General features: G+C 36.3%; 1 protein-coding gene across 2 annotated transcripts in view; it reads right to left on the reverse strand.

Annotated features, from left to right (window-relative positions):
- The window catches only part of SPATA6 (spermatogenesis associated 6), a 157810-nt gene that overhangs the window by 126347 nt on the left and 4757 nt on the right, over window positions 1-26706 (reverse strand). For both annotated transcript variants that reach the window (XM_067726066.1, XM_067726065.1), the window contains exons 2-3: window positions 7403-7540; window positions 6197-6245 (exon numbers count right to left, since the gene is read on the reverse strand). In XM_067726066.1, the coding sequence (XP_067582167.1) occupies window positions 6197-6245; window positions 7403-7540 (187 nt within the window). The remainder of the gene's footprint in view (window positions 1-6196; window positions 6246-7402; window positions 7541-26706) is intronic.

A 26706-nucleotide genomic window follows, 5' to 3' on the forward strand; every position in this document is an offset into this window, starting at 1 on the left:
TTAAAAATATATATTTTGGCAAAAATACTTCAAGAAGAAAAGACCTTAAATTATTAATGGAAAAGTTTTTAGAGAACTAATGTTCCTGGAAACCAAATAATAGGTTCATGTAAATTACATCTCCTGGAACATATAGTATAATTAATTCCATTTTACAGTTGCTCTTTCTTATAACTAATGACAATTTCCCTCCTTCTGTAAAAATTGTCATTTTCACATGTACTTTCAACCCAAGTTACAAAGTAAAGGTACTCCAGTACTCCAGAAATCTTAGTCCCATGGAGCAAATCAAAAGCTACCATAAACACCTTGAGAGAGAGTGCCAGAATGCCATTAACACTCTGTACCAGCAAGAGTAATTGCTATAACAATTTCCAATAAATGCCTATTTACCTGCCCTAACTGCAAGGGCGAACTGCTGGGAATGCATCTGCCATCATGGATTTAAAATATGAATCCTGAGTCCTACAAGCTCTCCTGACCACTGAGGCAGGGACCCTCTCATTTATAGACACTGAAGGATTTATTCTCAGCCTTCAAATCTTCACCTGAAAGCATTCTGAATACCCCAGACACCAGGTAAGCACTAATTTCCAGAAGCTGAAAAGCAGAGGCTATAATGAAACTGCTACTTTTCCCTACAGGCGAGAGAAAACAATAGGGACAGCTAGTAATCTACTGCAATATAAATAAAGATCGCATCTTCTCTTTATCCAAACGAGAATGAAGCCAGAGCAGCTATTATTATATTACAAATTTTCAAATACAAAATACATCTCCTAATCAAAGGATTGTATACTACAAACAGGTATCTCTCGGTAGGACAGTTCCAACACTCATGAAAACAGTAATGAGAGGCAGTTATACGATGCATTTATGAGATTTTATTTAACTCCTTGAACATCAGATACCTAGTATGTGTCAAGTATTGTCATATGCACACAACAGCTACAAAAAAGGAAAAGTCAATGCTCTTATGAAATTATCACTCTAATGAGAGAGAAAATAAAAAAATAAATAATATATCAGTGCTAGGAAGAAAAACAGGAGGACCATTCATCCCTATTTGCCCTGAGCAGTACCCTTTTCACAGATGTTGTCTTGGTGGAAATACTAAAAACACACTCTTTTACTCTCAAAGTATTCTGGTGTAGAAGATATAATAACCTTAAAGATAATGGGATAGAGATTGAGATATTGACCAAAAGGGGGAGCTATTTTTAAATACTTTGGTGAGAAAAGATCTCTCGTTATGATAAATTTGAGGAGTGACTTGGAGAGAGGGAGCAGGCAAATCCGTATCTGTAGGAAGAGCTTTTCAGGCAGTGTATTTGTGGCCGTATGTAGCTGACCCCTGAACAATGCAGAAGCTAGGGGTGACCATCCTCCTGCAGTTGAAATCCGCACATAGATTATAGTCGGCCCTCCATATCAGTTCCTCCATATAAATGGTTCCTCCGAATCTGCAGTTCAGCATCCACAGGTTCAACCAACCACAGATCATGTACTGTAGTATTTACTACTGAAAAAAATCCATGTATAAGTGGACCTGCACAGCTCAAACCCACCTTGTTCAAGGGTCGAGTGTACTGTGTACGTGTGACAGTATGTTTGTGTGTGTGTGTGTGTGTGTGTGTGTGTGTGCCTGTAGAAGAAAATCTACAAAGCTTCAGTGAGAAAGGAAGAAACTCCAGTTTCAATAGAGTAGACTATAAAGTAGAAAACTTTTCATTCTCTTTCTTGCCTAAAAATGGTTCCCAGGAAATGGCTTTAGTCATAATTAATTTTAGTCTGGTAGATTCCAGGATTAAAACCATTTCCCTAAAGAGAATGCCTTCCCTATGAATGTAAAATAGCCCTATATGGCTTTTAATGTCATTGGCCCTTAATATCACTTTATATTTATATATCATAAATATTTATTTCCCTAGAAGCTTGGTGATTCTGGGGTGCAGATATGGTATGAATGGAACTTGGCAGTTCCCCAATAATAAGAGTAATAATAATAACACACCACGAATAAAAATAAACAAGGGACATTTTAAGTGTTTACTGTGTGCAAGGGACTGTTCTAAGCATTTTATCTGAGGTTACTCAAGTATCTGACCATTTATCAGACTGCCCAATTAAGGGGGTCTTTGAATCTCCTTGAGCATTTGTACCATCTACCAAAGAAAAAATAGATCCTTACCTCTCAACATACACAAAAATTAACTCAAAGTGGACCATTGGCCTAAATTTAAGGGATAAAACTATAAAATTTGTAGAAGAAAAGAGAAAATTTTTGTGACCTTGGGTAAGGCAAAGACTTCATCAAAAACATGATACATAAAAGAACAAAATTGATAACCTGGACTTTATAACTTTTGTTCTTCAGAACACCCCATTAAAAGAATGAAAAAAATAAGCCACAGACTGGAAGAAAATATTTACTAATCATATATCTGATGAAGAACTTATATTTAGAATATTTTTAAAAACAAAAAAAACCTTACAATTCAGTAAGAAGACAAACTACCCAGTTCAAAAATGGGCAAAATATTTGCACAAGCATTTTATAAGAAAAAGCTACATGAATAGCTCATCTGCACTTGGAAAGATGCTCAACATTATTAGTATTAAAAGGCAAATTAAAAATACATGGAGAGGGCTTCCCTGGTGGCGCAGTGGTTGGGAGTCCGCCTGCCGATGCAGGGTACATGGGTTCGTGCCCCGGTCCGGGAGGATCCCGCATGCCGCGGAGGGGCTGGGCCCGTGAGCCATGGCCGCTGAGCCTGTGCGCCCGGAGCCTGTGCTCCGCCAACGGGAGAGGCCACAACAGTGAGAGGCCCGCGTACCGCAAAACAAAAACAAAACCGAAACCAAACAAACAAGCAAAAAAATACATTGAGATACCACTACACATCTATATATTCCAAAAAGACTAACAATATCAAGTCTTGGGGATGATATGGAAAATCTTCATATGTTGCTGGTGGTAATGTAAAATGGTACAGTAACTTTAGAAAACAGGCTGACAGTTTCTTAAAAAGTTAAACATATACTTAGGATACAACCCAGCATGTATCCATATACTCACAGCAACATTGCTCATAATAGCCAAAAACTTGAAACAATCCAAATGTTCATCAAATGGTGAATGGAAGGGGAAAAAAAATTCCATACAAGATGAATATTATTCATAAATAAAAAGGAATGAACTACTAATATGTAGAACAACATGAACAAACCTCAAAAACATTATTCCAAGTAAAAGAAGCCAGGCACAAAGGACTAAATGTTATAAGAACCCACTTATATAAAATTTCTAGAAAAGAAAAATATACAAAGATAGAAAATAGATCAGTGGTTGTGGGGACTGGAAGTGGGCATAGAGACTGAGTACAAGCAGGCGTCAGAACTTTTGGGGTGATGGAAACATGCTAAATTGGATTGTGATGACGGCTCACAACTATATATATTTTCTAGAAATCACTTAACTACAGTTACAATGGGTAAATTTTGTGATATGTAAGTTATACCTCACTAAAGCTATTAAAGTAAGGAAAGGAAAGATGACACTACCTTTCCTACAAGAACAGTATTTCAGGGTCATCACATTGCTGATAAGGAAAATATCTGTTAGAGAAGAATTCCAGCTAACACATACAGAAAAAATTAACAGTATTAGAAAAATCACATTTGGTAACCCCTAATGAAAAGAGTGGTCTCAAGGAATGCTGAAGCTGTTCGATGAAAGGCGGTAGAGGAGGTTTATCATGGAGGAATCAGGCTGATGCTGCCTGGAGGCAAAAGATAAATCTTAATATCACTAAACTTAAGACAATCAGACATTATATGCCACTTGATATGATGCAATAATAAGTACAGAGCACCAATTATGAAGGATTCTTGCCAAAAAAACAAAATAAGCCTGAATCGAACCAAACCTTTAGGTCTAGTTTTCAGTTTACGTAACATAAGTGATGAATAAGCTAAACAACACTTTGAAGCAGCAGCAGCCAAATCCAAACTGTAGGACATTCTAAAGGACCTGATTTTTCTAACAAATTCACGGCATTAGGAAAAAAAAAAGTGAGGGACACTACTACAGAAAAAAATAAACTGAAGAGCTGAACAGCCACATACGTATGTGAACCACGCCTTGATGGGATCCTGATTTTTTTTTTTTTTTTTTTTTGCGGTACGCAGGCCTCTCACCGCTGCGGCCTCTCCCGTTGCGGAGCACAAGCTCCGGACGCGCAGGCTCAGCGGCCATGGCTCACGGGCCCAGTCGCTCCACGGCACGTGGGATCTTCCCGGATCGGGGCACTAACCCGTGTCCCCTGCATCGGCAGGCGGACTCTCAACCACTGCGCCACCAGGGAAGCCCAGGGATCCTGATTTTTAACAAACAAACTGTATAAAGACATTGTGGTGGCAATTGGAGAAACTTGCATAATGACTAAGTATTCGATGTTATTAAGGAATTAATATTAATTTTGTTAGGTATGATACCAATATAGTGGTCATATTTTTTTCAAAAAAGCCTTTATCAATTAGAGGTCATGCCAGAATATTTGCAGTGAAATAATGTATGTATAGAATTTGCTTTTAAATATTCCAACATTTTTTTAAGTGGCAGGGTAAACATATAATACAATGGGCAAAATGTCAAAAAAACTGTTGAAGCTGACAGGTATATGAGACTTCATCATTCCATCTTTTCCACTTTTAGTATAGTTTTAATTTTTCATATTAATAAGGTTAGGGGACAACAAAAAACTGCAAAGCTGAGAGGAAATTAAAAGTAAAAGAAAAGGGGCCAAAGCTTACAAGAGAGATCAGGGATAAAGACTGCTGTGGAAGCCATCAGAAGATAGGTAAAACATGAAGCCAAGTCTTTGGAGAATATCATATAAGGAGAGAGTAGAAACTAAGTCAAAAGAGATCAGAGAAGTGAAGCCAGAGGAATTTGAGAAAGATACCAAAAAGTGGACTGTCAGTGATGAAGGAGGAAACCTAAGAGAAAAACTGAATCAGGGAAATCAAGACAAGAAAGATTCCACCTAATAATAACCACCAAGTACTCTTAGAGACCCTAACTTTCAAATAACATAGGAAAAATTATGTTTTTTAACAAAAGAATTTCAGAATGATAAGGGAAATAATTATCTTCATATTTCCTAAGATACGCAATTTCCCAGATACTGAACAAGATGTTCAAGAAAATTAAAAGTCATTACGCACTGGCACCAAGTTGCCACCTCACTAGTCTGCCATAGTGGAAGACAGAATACCAAGTGCAAGAACAGCTATAAAAAATAAATACGATATTGACATTAGCCATAAAGAGTTCTTTAAACTATTAACTCCCTGAAGGTAAAACAATGAGCCAGCCCTATTTCTACCCATATGCCCAGATTCTATCTAGCATGGTTCCAGGCTGCATGTTTCTATATTGCTAGAGTCCCAACGGGGTGCAAAAGGTATGGAAGGGACAGTTGACATTGATGATGCTCAATATTGTTGGCGTTTTGAGCCACAATTATATATTAGACCACTATGGTAATCCCTAATCCCTTTCTGATTACAAGGATAAATAACAGAGCTTTTCATTTCATACTCAGAGCTCAAATAACGTATTCCCAAACGTATACCTTTGCATTGCTGCTCTCACAAAAAACTGGATCTTTTTATAGTTGATCCCTAGTACTTTGAAGAATTTACTGTTAACCACAGCCTTGAATACATCACTTTCAAATAATTTATTAACATATTGCATATAATACAAAATGCAAAAGCATATATATTTTAAGCTACTATTACTTCAATCTTCTATTATTTACTCTCTTGATTTGCAATACAGTGAGATTAAAGACATATTTTTGTTTGCAGGGCAAAGTCCCACCTAACATGAATCTCAGTTTTTACATCATTAACAGCTCATATCATTTTAATCAATAAATAGTTCAGATAAGTCTTTTTGTTATTCACAGATCAAACACAGAAAAAGGAAAAATCCCCCATCTCTCTGCAGCACACGTAGTTTTTATTATTTCCAGGTATATTCCAAAATTCTAAAAAGTGTAAAAAACTTCTCACCTCAAGATTTTTGAAGTTCTTGTTTGACCCTTTTTGACTTTTATCTAACTCAAGATTAAAGAGCATGATTCTAAAATCTCTTAGAATCAGAAATTAAAAGTTAAAAACTTACATTCAAGCTGTGCAACCACATCTCCAGGGTCTACTGCTTCAGGGAACACCTACAGTGAGAGAAGGCAGAGGGAAGCAGGATAGAGAAGAGAACGTAAAAGGAAGACATATATGAAATAGTTTTTGTGTTTTCCTTCTCATTCCCAAAATATTCCTTTCCCAACCAAAGAAACTTCTGACATTATTGAGAACTGTCACTTCCTCTCTGCTTCCCATGATCACTACACAAGATTTTACCAACAAACAAAAATTACATCTGGCTCTGCCTCCCTCTCCAATTTGATCTGCTGGCAGTCCTCCCTTTGTTACCACGGTCATACTTGCCTCCTTGGTGTTCCTCCAGCTCATCAAGCTTATTACCAACAAGACACCTTTATACTTTCTGTTCCTCTGCTTAGAATGCTTTTACCCTAGACCTTTAAATAACTGATATTGTCTCATAATTCAGGCTCAGTTTCAATGTTATTGCCGTCTCTGACCACCCTTTAAAATAAAGAATCCCCCTAATCCTTCTGTCCCCTTACCCTCCCTTTATTCTCTTCATGACACTTACTACTTACTTGATTATTGTCTGTTTCACCTATTACAATGAAAGCTCCAAGAGGGGAGCATGTTTGTTTTTTTTACCCAGTGCCTAGAACAGTGCATGGAACAGAGCAGGTACTCAGTAATTATCTGTGGAGAAGAGGATGGAGAAAAAGGAAGGAAGGAGGGAAAGAGGAAAGGAAGAAAGGAGGGAAGGAAGGAAGGAAAGAGGGAAGTAGACAAGGAGAGAAGGAAAGGAAAAAGTGAGAAATACAATTGGTAATAATTACTCCAAAGCACCAGATTCAGGGGGGAAAAAAGAAAAGAGACTTATAGAAAGAAGCACCACATGACAGTCATAAGCAAAATATGACCTATTCTTACCTATTAATATCTCCCCCATCTCTTCTATGAAAATGATTACTTAGAATTCAAGGTGCTATATTTTACATGAAGACCACTAAGACAATTTTAGAAGTAAACTGATCCATCACGAAAAAGAGGCAACTGATTCAATGTGTAATATAATGCATATTTATTTTCAATCTTCCAGATTTAAGTTACAAATCTCCTTCTGAATTAAATCAAAGTGCATAGTCAACAACAGTAATATGTGTTATTCAAAATTTGGAACCACTTTGATTTTTTATTGGTTAACATTTGATTGGATATTTGAACTCACCTTTTCAAACACCATTCTGGCATTGAAGACCAGTGGAAAACTGGCTGGGACACATTGTGTCTTTTTGTATTGGCCAAACACACAGATGCTAAGATAGATGTCCTCCTTGTCTTTCAGCACCACTCCTGGGCAAGTTACCTGAAAGAAATTAGACAGATGAACGTGACTGCTTCATGAATTCCCTGAACTACTGTACTAAAATAACTTACCAAACATTACATAAAAACACTAGTCTGCTAAGCTAATAAAAATATGCACAAGTTAAGAAAAAAAAAGAGAGATTCTAGTATTTACAGAGTTAAATGAAATGCCTTTATAACTTCCATCTCTCTGAGAAATCTATGATTTTCCACTTGGTTATTTGTGCTCTATGTACTGGCTCTTGGGACAGACACTAATAGTTTTAAACAGTAAGCCTCAGGCTCCCACTTTATGTAGAATGCTGACATAAACTTATTCAGCATCATTTAATCACAAAGGATTAAGACTCAGCAGAAATAAAGCACAATACTAGAGGACAAAAAAAAATACCAAAAAAAGCACAAATCTGACCTGTATCACCCTAAGTCGCAGCCCATATACACCCTCATCAAAAGAAATATGACAAACCTTCTAAGCAAGTGAACTGTAAGTTTCTAGCCCAATGAAATATTTTTTAAATATAAAACTGCACTTAACTATTCTCAGGACCGACACAAGGTATAGGCATAAGATGTAGGGTTTCTAAAAAATACACAGCACAGTCTCTCCAGTTCCTGCCATATTTCATTGTCAGTGATCAACCATACCCTTAGTAGGCTATTGAAGATGCTCTAAGATTTGAATCCAACTTATCATATAGCAATATTACTTGACACCTCCTAAAAATACAATCAAAGTATATTTGTTATTGTTTTCTGAACGCACACATTACTTTCTTGCCTCGCATTCTTCCATTATCTGGGTTACTGCTCATTTCTACTCCATGCCATCTCCTCCTCATCTACTTCTGCCTCCCAAGGCTTACATTAACTGCCATCCCATACACAAAACTTCTCTTGATTCACCAACTGTCACTATTCAATTCAATCTAATTCAAACATTTATTGTGAATTTATTATAGTCAAGTAAATAGTTTTAAATTCTCACAGCATTTTATAGTTCTCTTAAGGCCCTAATTATTGTCTCTATGCATTTTAATGAAGTGGGTACACCTCACCTATTTTATTTGATTATAAATTCCCTGAGAACAGAAACTCTAATTTCCTCATCAATGTACCCCAAAACACAGACTTTCCATATTAAGAAGCAGCTTAGAAATTATCTAGTACAGCTTCGAATTTTTTATATAGGGAAACAACAGAGACCCAATAAAGTGAAGATGATTAACTTACTTAAAGTCACACAATAAATGAGTCAATACAATACATTCAAAGTACTTAGAACAGTGCCTGACAGTGCTTTAAATAAATACTAGTGGGCTTCCCTGGTGACGCAGAGGTTAAGAATCCACCTGCCAATGAAGGGGATACGGGTTCGGGCCCTGGTCCAGGAAGATCCCACATGCCGCAGAGCAACTAAGCCCGTGCACCACTACTGAAGCCTGCACGCCTAGAGACCGTGCTCTGCAACAAGAGAAACCACTGCAATGAGAAGCCCATGCACTGCAAAGAGGAGTAGGCCCCACTCGCCACAACTAGAGAAAGCCCACGCACAGCAACAAAGACCTAACATAGCCAAAAATAAATAAATAAATAAAAATAAATGTATAAAAATAAATAAATAAATAAATACTATAGTTATTATTAGAATGAAAACCACTATCATCTACCATCTTAATATAGACTATTGCACTGAATAAATGACTAAGACTTCATGTCCCTCTGTATACAGCAGTTAAGATTATTTTCTATGCTAGCTATTTTGACTCCATCTTCCCCTTATTCTATTTTCTCCTTTTGTCCTAATAATTCACTATTGATTATTAAAATCAAGGCCCTCAGAAATCTCATTCTGTCCATCAGCTTCATTTTCTATTCTGCCTCATTTAAACCAAACCTGTTAAGAGTACCTCTAAGTCTGTGTTATGCCTACAGATGAGGCTGGTCCAAATTGAGATGGACAGTTAATGTAAAATACAAGATTTTGAAGACTTTTGAAGACTTGCTCAAAAATATTTTAAAGAATGTTTACAAAACAAGTGTAAAAAAACTCATTAACAACTTTTACACTAATTACATGTTGAAGGATAATACTTATACTGACTTAAATAAAATTACTGTTAAAATTAATTTTATCACTTCTTTTAATTATTTAATGTAGCTAGGGGAAATTTTTAAATTATATCCTTGGCTCAAATTATACTTCTATCGGACAGCACAGCTCTAACTGTCCTCACTGGAAAATACTGAGTCTCTTTCCAATTTGTAGTATATTTAAGAAGACATGACATTTTTCCTTAGCCACAGTTCTATAAATTCTGCCATTCTTTAAAGGAATACCATGGAAAGTTCCATAAAGAAGGCATCAAAAGAGGGGTTAAAGAAAATCCGATGGAACAAATATAAAATAAATAGCAAACTGGCTGGCTTAAACCAATCATATGGATAATTACATGAATGTAAATATCTTAAGTATTATAACTAGAAGGCAGAAATTATTAGACTGGATAAAAAAGCAAAACAGAATATGCTAGTCTGCAAAAACACAATTTTAAAGATTACGACATACACAGAAAAAGTATTTTCATAATAGTAGAGTAAATATCTCCAAAATCAGCCCCTCCACAGAGAAGCTGAATAGATATTTTTCCAAAGAAGATATACAGATGGCCAACAGGCACATGAAAAGATGTTCAACATCACTAATTGTCAGGGAAATGCAAATCAAGACCACAATGAGATACCACCTCACACAAGACAGAATGGTTATTACCAAAAAGACAAGAAACAAGTGTTGGTGAAGATATGGAAAAAAGGGAACTCTCACACACTGTTGGTGGGAATGTCAACTGGTGCAGCCATTATGGAAAACAGTATATCGAGGGTTCCTCAAAGAACTAAAATAGAACCAGTTATAGGATCCAGCAATTCCACTCCTGGGTATTTATCTGAAAAAAAAGAAAATACTAATTTGAAAAGGTATATGGGGACTTCCCTGGTGGCGCAGTTGTTAAGAATCCTCCTGCCAATGCAGGGGACACAGGTTCGAGCCCTGATCCAGGAAGATCGGAGCAACTAAGCCCGTGCGCCACAACTACTGAGCCTGTGTTCTGGAGTCTGCAAGCCACAACTACTGAGCCCACGTGCCACAGCTACTGAAGCCTGAGCGTCTAGAGCCCGTGCTCCACAACAAGAAAAGCCACTGCAATGAGAAGCCTGTGCACCACAACAAAGAGTAGCCCCCCCGTCATAACTAGAGAAAGCCATGCACAGCAACGAAGACCCAACACAGCCACAAATAAATAAATATAAATAAATAAATAAATATTTTAAAAAAAGAAAAGATATATGTACCATGTTCATTGCAGCACTATTTACAATAGCAAGATATGAAAGCAACCTAAATATCCATCAATAGATGAATGCATAAAGAAGGTGTGATACACACAAACATATCCCCACACACATACACACAGGGATATTACTCAGCCATAAAAAAGAATACAATATTGCCATTTGCAACAACATGGATGTACCTAGAGGGTATTATGCTAAGTGAAATAAGTCAGATACAGAAGGAAAAATACCATAAAGAAAACAAAACAAATGAACAAAATAGAGACACATAGATACAGAAATAAACTGGTGGTTGCCAGAGGGGAGGCGGTGTGTGTGGGGGGGGTGGACAAAGTGGGTGAAGGGGATTAAGAGGTACAAACTTCCAGCTATTAAGTAAATAAGTAATGGAATTAATGTACAGCATAGGGAATATAGTCAATAATATTATAATAACTCCATATGGTGACAGACGGTAACTAGACTTATCCTGGTGATCATTTCATAATGTATAAAAATATTGAAACACTATGTTATACACCAGAAACTAATATAATATTGTATGTCAATTATAATTAAAAAATTATTGTAACAAATGGTGAATATTTACTATGAGCCCTAAATTAGACAGTATTGTTGTATAAATGCTAAATTTATTGTGTGGGGGAATTGTATTAAATTTATATAGGAGAATGTCCTTGTTCTTAGGAGATTTACCCTAAAATATTTAGTGGTAAAGCGTCTGAATGTAAGCAACTTCAAATGTTTCATCAATATATTTTTATGCCTATATCTCTACTTGTATCATAGAGAAAGATAAATAAATCAGATGTGAAACAAACAAAAGGTCAGCCCTCCATAAAAGCAATGAGAACACCAACAAAAACTGTCAAAATCAACTTTTTAGAGACCTAGAAATTAACCAGAAGTTTGCAACAATCTGAGGAGCATTTATTCAAGAAAAATAGCTGAATTTTGGTAAAAACAGTGATATTGTGGTGTTTTAACATACTTTATTCCCAATCTCCTCTACTCGGGTCTGCTATAGCCTTGACAACCAAGACCCTTACAATCATGGTAGCCATGAAAACTAGCAGCCCTACAGCCACTGTAGGAAATCAGGTATAAAGCTACCCAAAAGCCCTAGCATAAGGAATTGTCAACCCCCATTCACAGAGCTTCTCTTTATTTGACTTGAATCAGAGCTTAGTCACAACAAACATCCTTTACCTGCAAGGCATTTGTCAGAAAAAAAAAAAGCAGCTATTGTTTATCAGGGATGCCTGAGGCAGTGCCAGTTGGAGCAAACAATAAGTGACCAAAACACTTAAAAGGCAAAGCTGGAGAACTGTGTGTGTGTGTGTGTGTGTGTCTGTGTGTCTGTGTGTCTGTGTGTTGGGGGGCTGTCTTTGACAAGCTGTGATACATTCTTGGCAATTTAGAAGGTCATGCACACATGCAGGGCTACAAGCATACCCAGAAATTACTTAAGGAAGCCCTAATCTCTCACCTCTGGTTGATCTTGAGGCTTTGAAAATGTTGGAAGTGAAGACTAAGAGTTGCACATTACCTGCAGGGCATAGAAAGCATGTCCCAACATACTCAGCAATAGAGATACTCAGCAAAGACTGGGGGACTCACTGGTTCAAAGCATTTAAGGAAATATAAGCCCTGTCATTAGAGGGCCATGAAGCTAACTGAGCAGAGACTTCAGTGGCCACACACAACAAAGAACATAGACTTTACAGAATATAGACATTGCCTCAGTAAAGTAAATAAACAAACAAAAAGCAACAACAACAGCAAGAAAACAATAAACTCTGGGAAATAGAAGAAGTCTGATTTACACAGTTCCATATTATATTATTTAAAATGTCCAGTTTTCAACAAAAATTATGACATGTAAAGAAACAAGGGTATAACCCATACATGGAGGAAAAGGCAGTCAGCAGAAAATGTCCTTGAGGAAGCCCAGAAGCTGGGCTTACTAAACAAGAGCTTTAAATCATCTATTATAAATATGTACAAAGGACTAAAGGAAAACGCATCTAAAGATCTAAAGAAAAGTATGTCGATGTGGCAAAGACGCCTCATCAAATAAGGAATATCAATAGATAGACATTATTTTAAAAAATAGAGATTTTAGAGTTGAAAAGTACAAAACAAATGAAAAATTCACTAGAGAAACTCAAGAGTAGATATAAGATAGCAGAAGAAAGAATAAATGAACCTGAAAATTTGTCAATTGAGATTATCCAGTCTGAGGTACAGAAAGAAAAAAGAAAAATGAATAGTCTCAGAGACTTGTAGGAAACCATCAAGCACAGCAACATAGATATAATGGGAGCCTTAAAGTAGAGGAGAAACGGCCAGAAAGAATGTTTGCAGAAATGATGGATAAAAATGTCTGAAATTTAAAGGAAAACAATCTATACATCCAACAAACTCCAATAACTCCAAATCACACACATTGTAAACAGACGGTTCAAAGACAAAGATGAAGAGAGAATCTTGAAAGCAGCAAAAGTTAAATGATTCAGTAGGTACCAGAAATCCTCAACAGGAATAACAGCTGATTTCTCATCAGAAATATGAAGCCAGAAGAAAGTGCAATGACTTATTCAAAGTACTTAAAGAAGACTTTCAGTAGTTCAATATCCAGGCAATTCTCCTTCAAAAAGACGGAAAATTAAGACTTTCTCAAACAAAAACAGATAATCCATCACGAGCAGAACTTCCCTATAGAATTATTAAAGAGAATCCTTCAGAGACCTTCAAGATGGTGGAGGAATAAGACATGGAGATCACCTTCCACCTCACAAATACATCAGAAATACATCTACATGTGGAACAACTCCTACAGAAAACCTACAGAACGCTGGCAGAAGACCTCAGACTTCCCAAATCGCAAGAAACTCCCCCACATACCTGACTATGGCAAAAGAAAAATGAAAAAACAGAGACAAAAGAATTAGGATGGGACCAACACCTCTGGGAGGGAGCTGTGAAGGAGGAAAGGTTTCCACACAATAGGAAGCCCCTTCACTGGCGGAGATGGGGGTGGCAGCAGGGAAGCTTTGGAGGAGAGCACAGCAACGGGGTGCAAAGAGCAAAGAGGAGAGATTCCCGCACAGAGGATCAGTGCCAATCAGCACTCACCAGCCTGAGAGGCTTGTCTGCTCTCAGTGGGTGGGGGCTGAGAGCTGAGGCTTCGGCTTCCCAGGTCAGATCCCAGGGAGAGGACTGAGGATGGCTGCATGAACACAGCCTGAACGGGGCTAGTGCGCCACAGTTAGCCAGGAGGTAGTCGGCAAAAAGTCTGGAATTGGATAAGAGGCAAGAGACCACTGTTTCGGGGTGCGCAAGGAGAGGGGATTCAGAGTACCGCCTAAGCGAGCTCCAGAGACAGGTGCGAGCCGCTGCTATCAGCGTGGACACAAGAGACAGGCATGAGATGCTAAGGCTACTGCTGCAGCCACCAAGAAGCCTGTGTGCAAGCACAGGTCACTATCCACACCTCCCCTCCCAGGAGCCTGTGCAGCCACTGCCAGTCCCGTGACCCAGGGACAACTTCCCCGGGAGAACACACAGCGCGCCTCAGGCTGTTGTAACGTCATTGTGGCCTCTGCCGCCGCAGGCTGGCCCCCGCATTCCGTACCCTTCCCTCCCCTTGGCCTGAGTGAGCCAAAGCCCCCTAATCAGATGCTACTTTAACCCTGTCCTGCCTCAGCGAAGAACAGACGCCCACCGGCGACCTACACGCAGAGGCAGGGCCAAATCCAAAGCTGAACCCCAGGAGCTGTGCGAACAAGGAAGAGAAAGGGAAATCTCTCCCAGCAGCCTCAGGAGCAGCAGATTAAATCTCCACAATCAACTTGATGGACCCTGCATCTCTGGAATACCTGAACAGAAGACGAATCATCCCAAAGTTGAGGAGATGGACCTTGTGTGATTTTGTCTGTATAGCTTTGCTTTTACCATTTGTCCAACAGTTCTGTCTGTCCGTTTTTCTGTTTGTTTTTTTTTTTAGTATACTTTTTTAGCCCTTGTTATCATTGGTGGATTTGATTTTTGGTTTGCTTGCTCTCTTTTTTCTTTTTTTTTATTAGTTTTCAATATTTTTTTAATTTTTAATAATTTTTTAAATTTTTTATTTTAATAACTTTATTTTATTTCCCTTCCTCCCTCTCGCTCTCTCTCTCTCTCTCTCTTTCTTTCTTTCTTTCTCCTTTTTCTTCTGACCCATGTGGCTGACAGGGGTCTCGTGCTCTGGCCAGGTGTCAGGTCTGTGCCTCTGAGGTGGGAGAGCCAAGTTTAGGACATTGGTCCAACAGAGACCTCCCGGCTCCATGTAAGATTAAACAGCGAGAGCTCTCCCACAGATCTCCATCTCAATGCTAAGACCCAGCTCCACTCAAAGACCAGCAAGCTACAGTGCTGGAGAACCTACACCAACCACCTAGCAAGACAGAAACACAACCCCACCCATTAGAAGATAGGCTGCCTAAAATCATAATAAGGTCACAGACACCCCAAAACATACCACCGGATGCTGCCCTGCCCACCAGAAAGACAAGATCCACCCTCATCCACCAGAACACAGGCACCAGTCCCCTCCACCAGGAAGCCTACACAGCCCACTGAACCAACATTACCCACTGGGGGCAGACACCAAAAACAGTGGGAACTACGAACCTGCAGCCTGTGAAAAGGAGACCCCAACCACAGTAAGTTAAGCAAAATGAGAAGAAAGAGAAACATACAGCAGATGAAGGAGCAAGGTAAAAACCCACCAAACAAATGAAGAGGAAATAGGCAATGTACCTGAAAAAGAATTCAGAATAATGATAGCAAAGATGATCCAAAATCTTGGACAGAATGAAGAAAATACAAGAAACTTTTAACAAGGACCTAGAAGAACTAAAGAACAAACAAACAACGATGAACAACACAATAAATGAAATTAAAAATTCTCTAGAAGGAATCAATGGCAGAATAACTGAGGCAGAAGAACGGATAAGTGACCTGGAACATAAAATAGTGGAAATAACTACTGCAGTGCAGAATGAAGAAAAAGGAATGAAAAGAAATGAGGACAGTCTCAGAGACCTCTGGGACAACATGAAACACACCAAAATTCAAATTATAGGGGGCCCAGAAGAGGAAGAGAAAAAGAAAGGGACTGAGAAAATATTTTAAGAGATTATAGTTGAAAATTTCCCTAATATGGGAAAGGAAATAGTCAATCAAGTCCAGGAAGCATAGAGAGTCCCTTACAGGATAAATCCAAGGAGAAACACGCCGAGACACATATTAATCAAACTGTCAAAAATTAAACACAAAGAAAAAATATTAAAAGCAGCAAGGGAAAAACAAGAAATAACATACAAGGGAATCCCCATAAGGTTAACAGCTGATCTTTCAGCAGAAACTCTGCAAGCCAGAAGGGAATGGCAAGACATATTTAAAGTGATGAAAGGCAAAACCCTAAAACAAAGATTACTCTATCCAGGAATGATCTCATTCAGATTCGATGGAGAAATCAAAACCTTTACAGACAAACAAAAGCTAAGAGAATTCAGCACCACCAAACCAGCTTTACAACAAATGCTAAAGGAAGTTCTCTAGGCTGGAAACACAAGAGAAGGAAAAGACCTACAATAATAAACCCAAAACAATTTAGAAAATGGTAATAGGACCATACTTATTGATAACTACCTTAAATGCAAATGGATTAAATGCTCCAACCAAAAGACACAGACTGGCTGAATGGATACAAAACAAAGACCCATACATATGCTGTCTACAAGAAACCCACTTCAGACCTAGGTACACATACAGACTGAAAGTGAGGGGATGGACAAAGATATTACATGCAAATGGAAATCAAAAGAAAGCAGGAGTAGTAATTCTTATATCAGACAAAATAGACTTTAAAATAAAGACTATTACAAGAGACAAAGAAGGACACTACATAATGATCAACGGATCAATCCAAGAAGAAGATATAACAATTGTAAATATTTATGCACCCAACATAGGAGCATCTCAATACATAAGGCAAGTGCTAACAGCCATAAAAGGGGAAATCGACAGTTACACAATCATGGTAGGGAACTTTAACACCCAACTTTCTCCTTTGGACAGATCATCCAACCTGAAAATAAATAAGGAAACACAATCTTTAAACGATACATTAAACAAGATGGAATTAATTGATATTTATAGGACATGTCATCCAAAAACAACAGAATACACTTTCTTCTCAAGTGCTCATGGAACATTTTCCAGGATAGATCATATCTTGGGTCACAAATCAAGCATTGGTAAATTTAAGAAAATTGAAATTGTATCAACTATCTTTTCCGACCACAAACCTATGAGACTACATATCAATTACTGGAAAAAAATATGTAAAAAATACAAACACATGGCGGCTAAACAATGTACTACTAAATAACCAAGAGATCACTGAAAAATCAAAGAGGAAATCAAAAAATACCTAGGAACAAATGACAATGAAAACATGTTAACTCAAAACCTATGAGATACAGCAAAAGCAGTTCTAAGAGGGAAGTTTATAGCAATACACTCCTACCTCAAGAAACAAGAAACATCTTAAATAAACAACCTAACCTTATACCTAAAGCCATTAGAGAAAGGAGAACAAAAAAACCCAAAGTTAGCAGAAGAAATCATGAAGCTCAGATCAGGAATAAATGGGAAAAAAAAGAAGGAAATGATAGCAAAGATCAATAAAACTAAAAGCTGGTTCTTTGAGAAGGTAAACAAAATTGATAATAACCATTAGCCAGACTCATCAAGAAAAAAAGGGAGAAGACTCAAAACAATAGAATTAGAAATAAAAAAGGAGAAGTAACAACTGACACTGCAGAAATACAAAGGATCATGAGAGATTACTACAGGCAACTATATGTCAATAAAATGGACAACCTGCAAGAAATGGACAACTTCTTAGAAAAGCACAACCTTCCGAGACTGAACCAGGAAGGACTAGAAAATATAAACAGACCAATCACAAGCACTGAAATTGAAACTGTGATTAAAAATCTTCCAACAAACAAAAGCCCAGGACCAGATAGCTTCACAGGCGAATTCTATCAAACATTTAGAGAAGAGCTAACACGTATCCTTCTCAAACTCTTCCAAAATATAGCAGAGCGAGGAACATGGGAGAAAATGGGAGAAAATATTTGCAAATGAAGCAACCGACAAAGGGTTAATCTCCAAAATTTACAAGCAGCTCATGCAGCTCCATATCAAAAAAGCAAACAACCCAATGCAAAAATGGGCAGAAGACCTACATAGACATTTCTCCAAAGATATACAGATTGCCAACAAACACATGAAAGGATGCTCAACGTCACTAATCATTACAGAAATGCAAATCAAAGCTACAATGAGGTATCATCTCACACCAGTCAGAATGGTCATCATCAAAAAATCTACAAAGAATAAATGCTGGAGAGGGTGTGGAGAAAAGGGAACCCTCTTGCACTGTTGGTGGGAATGTAAATTGATATAGCCACTATGGAGAAGAGTATGGAGGTTCCTTAAAAATCTAAAAATGGAACTACCATACGACCCAGCAGTCCCACTACTGGGCATATACCCTGAGAAAGCCATAATTCAAAAGGGTCATGTACCACAATGTTCACTGCAGCTCTATTTACAATAGCCAGGACATGGAAGCAACCTAAGTGTCCATCGACAGATGAATGGATAAAGAAGATATGGCATATATATACAATGGAATATTACTCAGCCATAAGAAGAAACGAAATTGAGTTATTTGTAGTGAGGTGGATGGACCTAGAGTCTCTCACACAGAGTGAAGTAAGTCAGAAAGAGAAAAACAAATACCATATGCTAACACATATATATGGAATCTAAAAAAAAAAAATTGTTCTGAAGAACCTAGGGGCAGGAAAGGAATAAAGACACAGACATAGAGAATGGACTTGAGGACACGGGGAGGGGGAAGGGTAAGCTGGGATGAAGTGACAGAGTGGCATGGACATATATACACTACGAAATGTAAAATAGATCGCTAGTGGGAATCAACCACACAGCACAGGGGATCAGCTCAGTGCTTTGTGACCACCTAGAGGGGTGGGATAGGGAGGGTGGGAGGGAGACGCAAGAGGGAGGAGATATGGGGATATATATATATATATAGCTGATTCACTTTTTTATAAAGCAGAAACTAACACAACATTGTAAAGCAATTATACTCCAATAAAGATGTTAAAATAAACCAAAAAAGAGCATTCTTCATATTAAAATGAAAGGACACTAGACAGTAGCTAAAATGCTCATGAAAGAATAAAGAACACCAATGAGGGAACTACATTGGTAAATTTAAGACAGTATAAATGTATTTTCTCTCATTTAACCATTTTTATTTAAAATAAAATTACATAAAGCAACAATTATTAAACTGTGTTGAAATGTGTATATGTATAAAGATGTCATCTGTATGATAATAAAATTATAAAGAAGAGAGAGAACAGAACTAAATAAAAGCAAAGGTTTTATGTATTATTCAAATTAAATTGGTATTAATCCATACTATATTGTTAAAAATTAAAATGTTAATTGTGAGCCCCAGAACCATTACTAAGAAAATAACTCAAAAAATACAGTAATAGAAACAAGGGAATTAAAATGGTCCACTTGATAATAGTTAACACAAGAGAAGTCACTAATGCAGAAACAGAAACGAAAAAGACATTAAGACAGAAAAGACAGAAAAATGACAGAGGTAAATCCTACTTTATCTTACATTAAATGTCAATTGACTAAACATTCCAATCAAAAGGTAGAGTTTAGCAGAATTGATTACAAACTATAATCCAACTACATGTTGTCTACAAGAGACACACTTTATATTCAAAGACACAAATGGGAAAAAAATAATCTATCCAAGAAGTAACCAAAGGAGAGTTGCAGTGGTTATCCTAACATCAAACTAGACATTAAAACAAAAATTGATACTAGAAGCAAAGAAGGACATTTTATAATGATGTGACAATTAAAAACAGGTAAATATATTCCAAGAAGACACAACAATATAACGATACATGTACTTAGATGAGCCCCAAAATACATGATGCAAAAACAAACAGGCATCTCTCTAAAGAAGATTCACAAATGGCCCAAAAGCACATGAAAATATGTTCAACATCATTGGTCATTAGGGAAATATAAATCAAAATCACAATGAGATAGCTCTTCATACTCACTAGGATGGCTTATAAATCAAAAGATGGACAAAACAAGTGTTGGGGAGGATGCCAAAAAATTGGAACCCTCCTACTGTGCTGGTGGAAATGTAAAATGGTGTAGTCACTGTGGTAAAAAGTTTGGTAGTTCCTCAAGAGAAGTAAACAGTTACCACAAGAACCAGCAACTTGCTAGGTATATATCCAAGAGCACTGAAAACATACGTTCACAAAAGAATAGGTACAAGAGTATAACAGTGTTATTCATAACAACCAAAAAGTGGATACAATCCAAATGTCCATCAACTGATGAATAAGCAAGATGTGGTATATCCATACAATGGAATATTACTTGGCCATAAAAAGAAATAAAGTACTGATATATACTATAACATGGATGAATTTTAAAAACATTATGCTAAGTAAAAGAAGCCAGACACAGAAAGCCACATATTGCATAATTCCACTTATAGAAATGTCCAGAGTAGGCAAGTCCATAGACCTAGAAATTATATTAGTGGTAGCCAGGGGCTGGGGGGAGAGGGAGATGACAGTACTAGGTATGGGATTTCTTCATGGGGTGATGAAAATGTTCCAAAATTAGTGGTGACTGTTGCACAACTTTGTGAATATATAAAAATTCATTGAACTGTACACTTTAAAAGAGTGGATTTTATGATATGTGAATTATATTTCAATGTTTTTAAAACTTAAAAATTCAGGACTAAAGTAAAATTATAGAAAAAGATGCACCATGCATTCACTAATCATAAGAAAGCTGGGGTGGCTAACTTGATATAAAGTAGACTTCAGAAAAAGAAAGGTTACCAACGTTAATGTGGAACATTTCATATCGATTAAAAATCTGATTTATTAAAAGATATACAAAATTAAATTGTATGCACCTAATAATACAATGTCAAAGTAATGAAGCAAAAAAATATATAACTGAATTTCGACACTTCCCTGTCAATAACTGATAAAATAAGCAGTCAAAAATCATAAAGGGTATAGAAGATGTGGACAACAGCGTTCAAGTAATTTGACCTGACATTTACATAATACTCCATCCAACAACAGAAGGATACACCTTTTTTTCCAAGTGCACATGAAAACATTCTTCAAGACAGATGATATCATGAACCGTAAAACAAGTCTCAATAAACAAAAGGATATGGGGTCAATAGGCAAAAAAATCAACTTTATTTCTATATATTAGCACATCAAAAAAATTAATACCATTTATAATATCATTAAAATCTTAGACATGTACTACCTAGGTATAAATTTAACAAAATATGTGTAAGACATGTATTCTGAAAACTACAAACATCATTGAAAGAACCTGAAAACCTAAATAGATGGAAAAATATACCAGTTAATGGATTGAAAGGTTCATTGTTAATTCTCCCAAAAGTGGTCCATAATCTCAGTGAAATCCCAAGCACTAAGAAAAACAACAAAATTGACAATCAGGAGATAAATCCATCTTACATGAAAATTAATTTACACAATCTGAAAATAATTTTAAAATAAGTATTTAGAATCTTTCATCTAATAAGGGGAGAAAACTCCATAAAAAACAAAATTTATGAAATTAAAACAGGTAAAAATAAATATTCGGCATATGTTTAAAAAGAGACACTAAATGAGAAATCTTGGAATATGTAGTCAATGAAGTTAAAAATCTCAATAGAGAAGATTTAAAAATTTAATTTAATAAGTAAATAAGAATATAATACTGAAGAATTCTCCCAGAACAGGAGGATATAAAAATATTACACACAAGAAAAGCACTTAAGAAAGCAGAATAGATAAAAGTTCCAATATATGTCTAATAGCACTGTCAGAAGAAAAGAGAGAACAGCAGAAAAACAATATTCAAAGATATAAAAGCTAAGAATTTCCCCAAACTGCAGAATTCCATAAATTCTCAGATGGAAAGTACAAACTTAGTGGAAAACAATAAACAGAAATGAATCTATAGTTCTATAATCATAGTGTACTAGAATACAACAAGGATAAAATGAAAATACATTATGATAGTAAAGATTTTAATATCTCCATTACAATCTGGTAGAGATTGCATGCAGACAAAAAATTTAATATGGAACTGAAGATATTTCAGAGAAAATAAATTTGATCTGATAATGGCTGATAGAGCCCTATATCAAACAAATTTATATATTATTTTCAAGTAAATAGAGAACATTCACAATAATTGGATTATTCATAAATATATTCTATATATAATAATTGGATAATAACACATAGGAAATTGCCAACAAAAATAACCAATATCACACAGACTTCATTCAATACCCCCAATGCAATTGAATTAAAATACTACAATATAAGAATGTATATATGTGTGTGTATGTATGTATGGCGGGAAGGCGAGGGGGAAAAAGAGTATATACACACATATAAATCCTATACATCTTGAAATTAAAACAAACTCCTAAATAGCTCATAAGGTAAAGTAAAAAGCATAAAATAAATTTTATAAAAATTATAAAATATCTAGAACCAAATAATTTTAAAACAGTTTCATCAATCCCCTTAGGATGCCAGTTAAGCAGCACTTGCATGTAAATCCAATGCCTTAAAGACAGATATTAAAATGAGAAAAGCAATGAAAAATAAGGAGAATAACACAAAATTCAGAGTAGTGACTAGCCAAAGGAAGAAGGGAGGGGGGATTCTATTAGAGAGAGAGACACAGGAGACTTCACCTTATCTGTAATGTTTTACATCTTAAGCTGATGGGGAGGAATATGGGTGTTCATTATGTTACTCTTTATAACTTTTTGTATGTCTGAAATATTTCAAAATAAATGTTTTAATAATAAAAAACAAAAGCTAAATAAATATTTGACTTATAGAGCTAATATCTCATCTATGAACACAAATGAAAGATGCTAAATATAAAATTATGAATCAAATCCAACAAAATATAGTAAAAATAATACATCCTGACTAAAAAGAATCTATCATAGGAATGGAGAAGGTGCAACATCACAAAATGTGTCTCTTTATAGAACATGGGAGCAATGTTATATAATAATCTCATTAGACTGAGGGAAAAGCATTCAATATAATTCAAAACTCAGAATACTTTAAAAATTAGGGGGAATTCCCTGGTGGTCCAGTGGTTAAGAGTCCGCACTCTCACTGCCGAGGGCCCAGGTTGAATCCCTGGGCAGGAACTAAGATCCCATATCCCACAAGCCACAGATGCAGCCAAAAAAATAAATAAAAAGGAATAGAAGGGAGCTTTCTTAACTCAATAAATGAAAATCCTACAGCCAATATTATATTAGGTTGAAATATATGAAATTGTCATTTTTTTTTAGTCAAAAAATGGCCCACTGTCAGCAATTTCATAAGATTCAATCTAATACTGGTGAAACTTCAGCGGGATAACTTAAAATAAAATGACAAGTATATGTACTATTATTCGCACTATTTAACATTATACTGGGGATTTTAATCAAGGACATAAATAATAAAAAGGGAAAGAAAAGAAAAAACATTGTACAAGAGAAGTCAAAACTGACTTTATTTACAAACATGATTTCCCACATAGAAAATCCAAATACCTTATATGAGATTTCAGCAAGTTGCTGAATACAAAATATGCAACAAAGACATGTACAAAAATGTTCACAGGAGCACGATTTGTAATATCCCAATACTGGAAAAAAATGAAAATGTCATCAACAATAGAAATGGATACAGAGGAACAGAATAGTTTTCCAACGAAGACATACAAATGACCAACAGGCAGATGAAAAGATGCTCAACATCGCTAATCATCAGGGAAATGCAAATCAAAACCACAATTAGATATCACCTCACACAAGTCAGAGTTAACTCTCATGAAAAAGACAAGAGATAACAAGTGTTGGTGAGGATCTGAAGAAAAGGGAACCCTAAGACATTTCTGGTGGGAATGTAAATTGAGCATAGCCACTATGGAAAACAGTACAGAGGTTCCTCGAAAAATTTGAAATTGAATGACCATATGCTCCAGCAATCCCACTTCTGGATACACATCCAAAGGAATTGAAATCAGGATCTCATATCTGCACTCCCATGTTCACAATGGCATTACTCACAACAGCCAAGATATGAATACAACCTAAGTGTCTGTCAATGAATAATGGATGAATGGATAAAGAGCATGTGATATATATGTACCAATATTATTCAGCCATCAGGAAAAAGGAAATCCTGCCATTAGTGACAACTTGGATGGACCCTGAGGGCATTACGTTAAGTGAAACAAGTCAGAGAAAAACAAATAACTGTAAGATATCACTTATATGTGGAATCTACAAAAGATAAACTCAGAGAAACAGAGAGTAGAATGGTGTTTACCAAGGATTCAGGAGGTGGGGGAAATGGGGAGATACTGATGAAAGGGTATAAACTTCCAGTTATAAGATTAACAAGTTTGGGTACCAAATGTACAGCATGGTGATGATAACTAATAACACTGTGTTATATACTTGAATGTCGCTAAGAGAGTAGATCGTAATTGTTTTCACCACAAAAAAGAAATGGCAACTATGTGACAGGATGGAGATGGTAGCTAATACTATGGTAGTAATCATTTTGCGATTTATAAACAAGTCAAATCAACATACTGTACACTTTAAACTTATACAATGCTATCTGTCAATTATATATCAGTAAAGCTGGGGGGGGGAACAATAGAAAGGATAAAGAATTACTGCTTCACATAACAGCATGGATGAATTCTCACAAAGAAGTTATACGTAAACGTCGAAGGAGGGAGGGAGGGGAGGGAAGAAGGGAGGGAGAAAGAAAGAGGCTGACTTCAAAAGTTCAAAATTTGTTGTGATAGAAGTCAAGATAGTGGTTACCTCTGGGAGGGGAAGGGGGGGCAGGTGGAGTGGCTGCCACCCAACATCCATTTGGGTGTTGATTACACACTTTGGATTTGTGCACTTTCTGAATATATGCTATAGTTCTGTAAAAAGTTAACTTAAAGACTCAGCATTCTTTGTTTACCAGCAACAATAACGACAAAAAATAGAAAATAAACAAAAGGCATTACTAAAAAGAGCAAAAACAAAGTGAAAAAATAAGCTTCAACTAGAAGATCTTTGACATTTACATTACATATAACCAACAAAGGCTGGTGGTGTTCAAAATATATTTAACAAGAAAAAAAAACTCTTATGTTCCTAAAGGGCAAAGGATATGAACTGGCTATTCACAGAAAAGGAAACCTCTAGGATTGGAGATTGGAGTTACGCAGCCACATTCTGGAAATGCCTGGAGACACTGAAAGCTAGAAGAACAAGGAAGGGTCTTCCCCAAGAGCCTTCTAAGGGAGCGCTGCCCTGCCAATACCTTTGTTTTAACTTCTGGCCTCCAGTAAATGTGAGAGAATAAATTTCTGTCCTTTAAGACTCCAAGGACAACAAATTGAGGAAATTTGTTATGGAAGCCCTAGGAAATTAAACCAATTCCCTAAGACTTGGTAGTTCCATTTCTAAACCTATTCCCTAGAGCACTGGGTCTCTTACAAGATCCAACACCCTCCTTTTACAACGAATATTTTGCAATTTACCCATACACATAACTAAAAAATAAACCAATGCCATAACGGAAAAAATACAGGAATAAAATAAATTATATATTTCTATGTGTAAACGCTCAGGCAGAACTAAGCTAGAAGATACAATATTTGCACCTATTCACAGAATCAACATGAACTGGTCTGTTTCAAAAGCTGAATGATAGGTATTTGCAGCTCAAACACAAGCAGAGTTGCCACTGATGCCATGATTTTCTGAAAGAGTAAACTCTTACCAGAGTTCCGAACAAAACAAAGTACACTCTTTCCTCAATTTACATGGTAATTGCATTAGTGGAAAATTCACTGTATTTAAAAATATTTTTTTCCAAAAAAAAAAAAAAGAAAAAACAGACTTTGTGTTTAAACATAAAACAGAGTTAGGTTCTTAATCTCTAATAATTATAAACAGGTTTTCATATACATATTCAATGGGACAGTCAAGTCATGCAGAATACCAGATAATCAACACCAGTAGGATCTCCCCCAACCACTATGGCAAACAAGGTAGCCCACAGATTTCTAGCATGCTCCCTAGGGCACAATATCTGCCCTTGAGAACAACTGACTCATGGACACCAGAAGGTATGTTCAAATATTCTCATTGCAACATTGTTTGTAATATTAAAAAAGAGGAAAACTGGTATTTAAAAGTCCATCAATAGGGGAATAAGAATTAAATCACTGTCATATAAATATACAGCATTACATAACAATTAAGGAAATTAACTAGATCTGTAAGAATCAACACTGACAAATTTCAGAAACAGTGAAGTGGAAAAAACAGATCTGCAGAAGGATACCTACAGTATGATACCATTTGTGTAAAGTTTTAAAATAGAACAATAGTACACGTAGTACGTAGGCGTACACAAATATGGAGTAAGCTTACAAAAACCTGAATGAAAAGAATACACTCCAACTTCAGGATATTGATTATGTTACCTCTAGGAAGGGACGGAGGAAAATTGG

Source organism: Pseudorca crassidens, chromosome 2 (assembly GCF_039906515.1).
Source record: "Pseudorca crassidens isolate mPseCra1 chromosome 2, mPseCra1.hap1, whole genome shotgun sequence".
Taxonomy (NCBI): Eukaryota; Metazoa; Chordata; class Mammalia; order Artiodactyla; family Delphinidae; genus Pseudorca; species Pseudorca crassidens.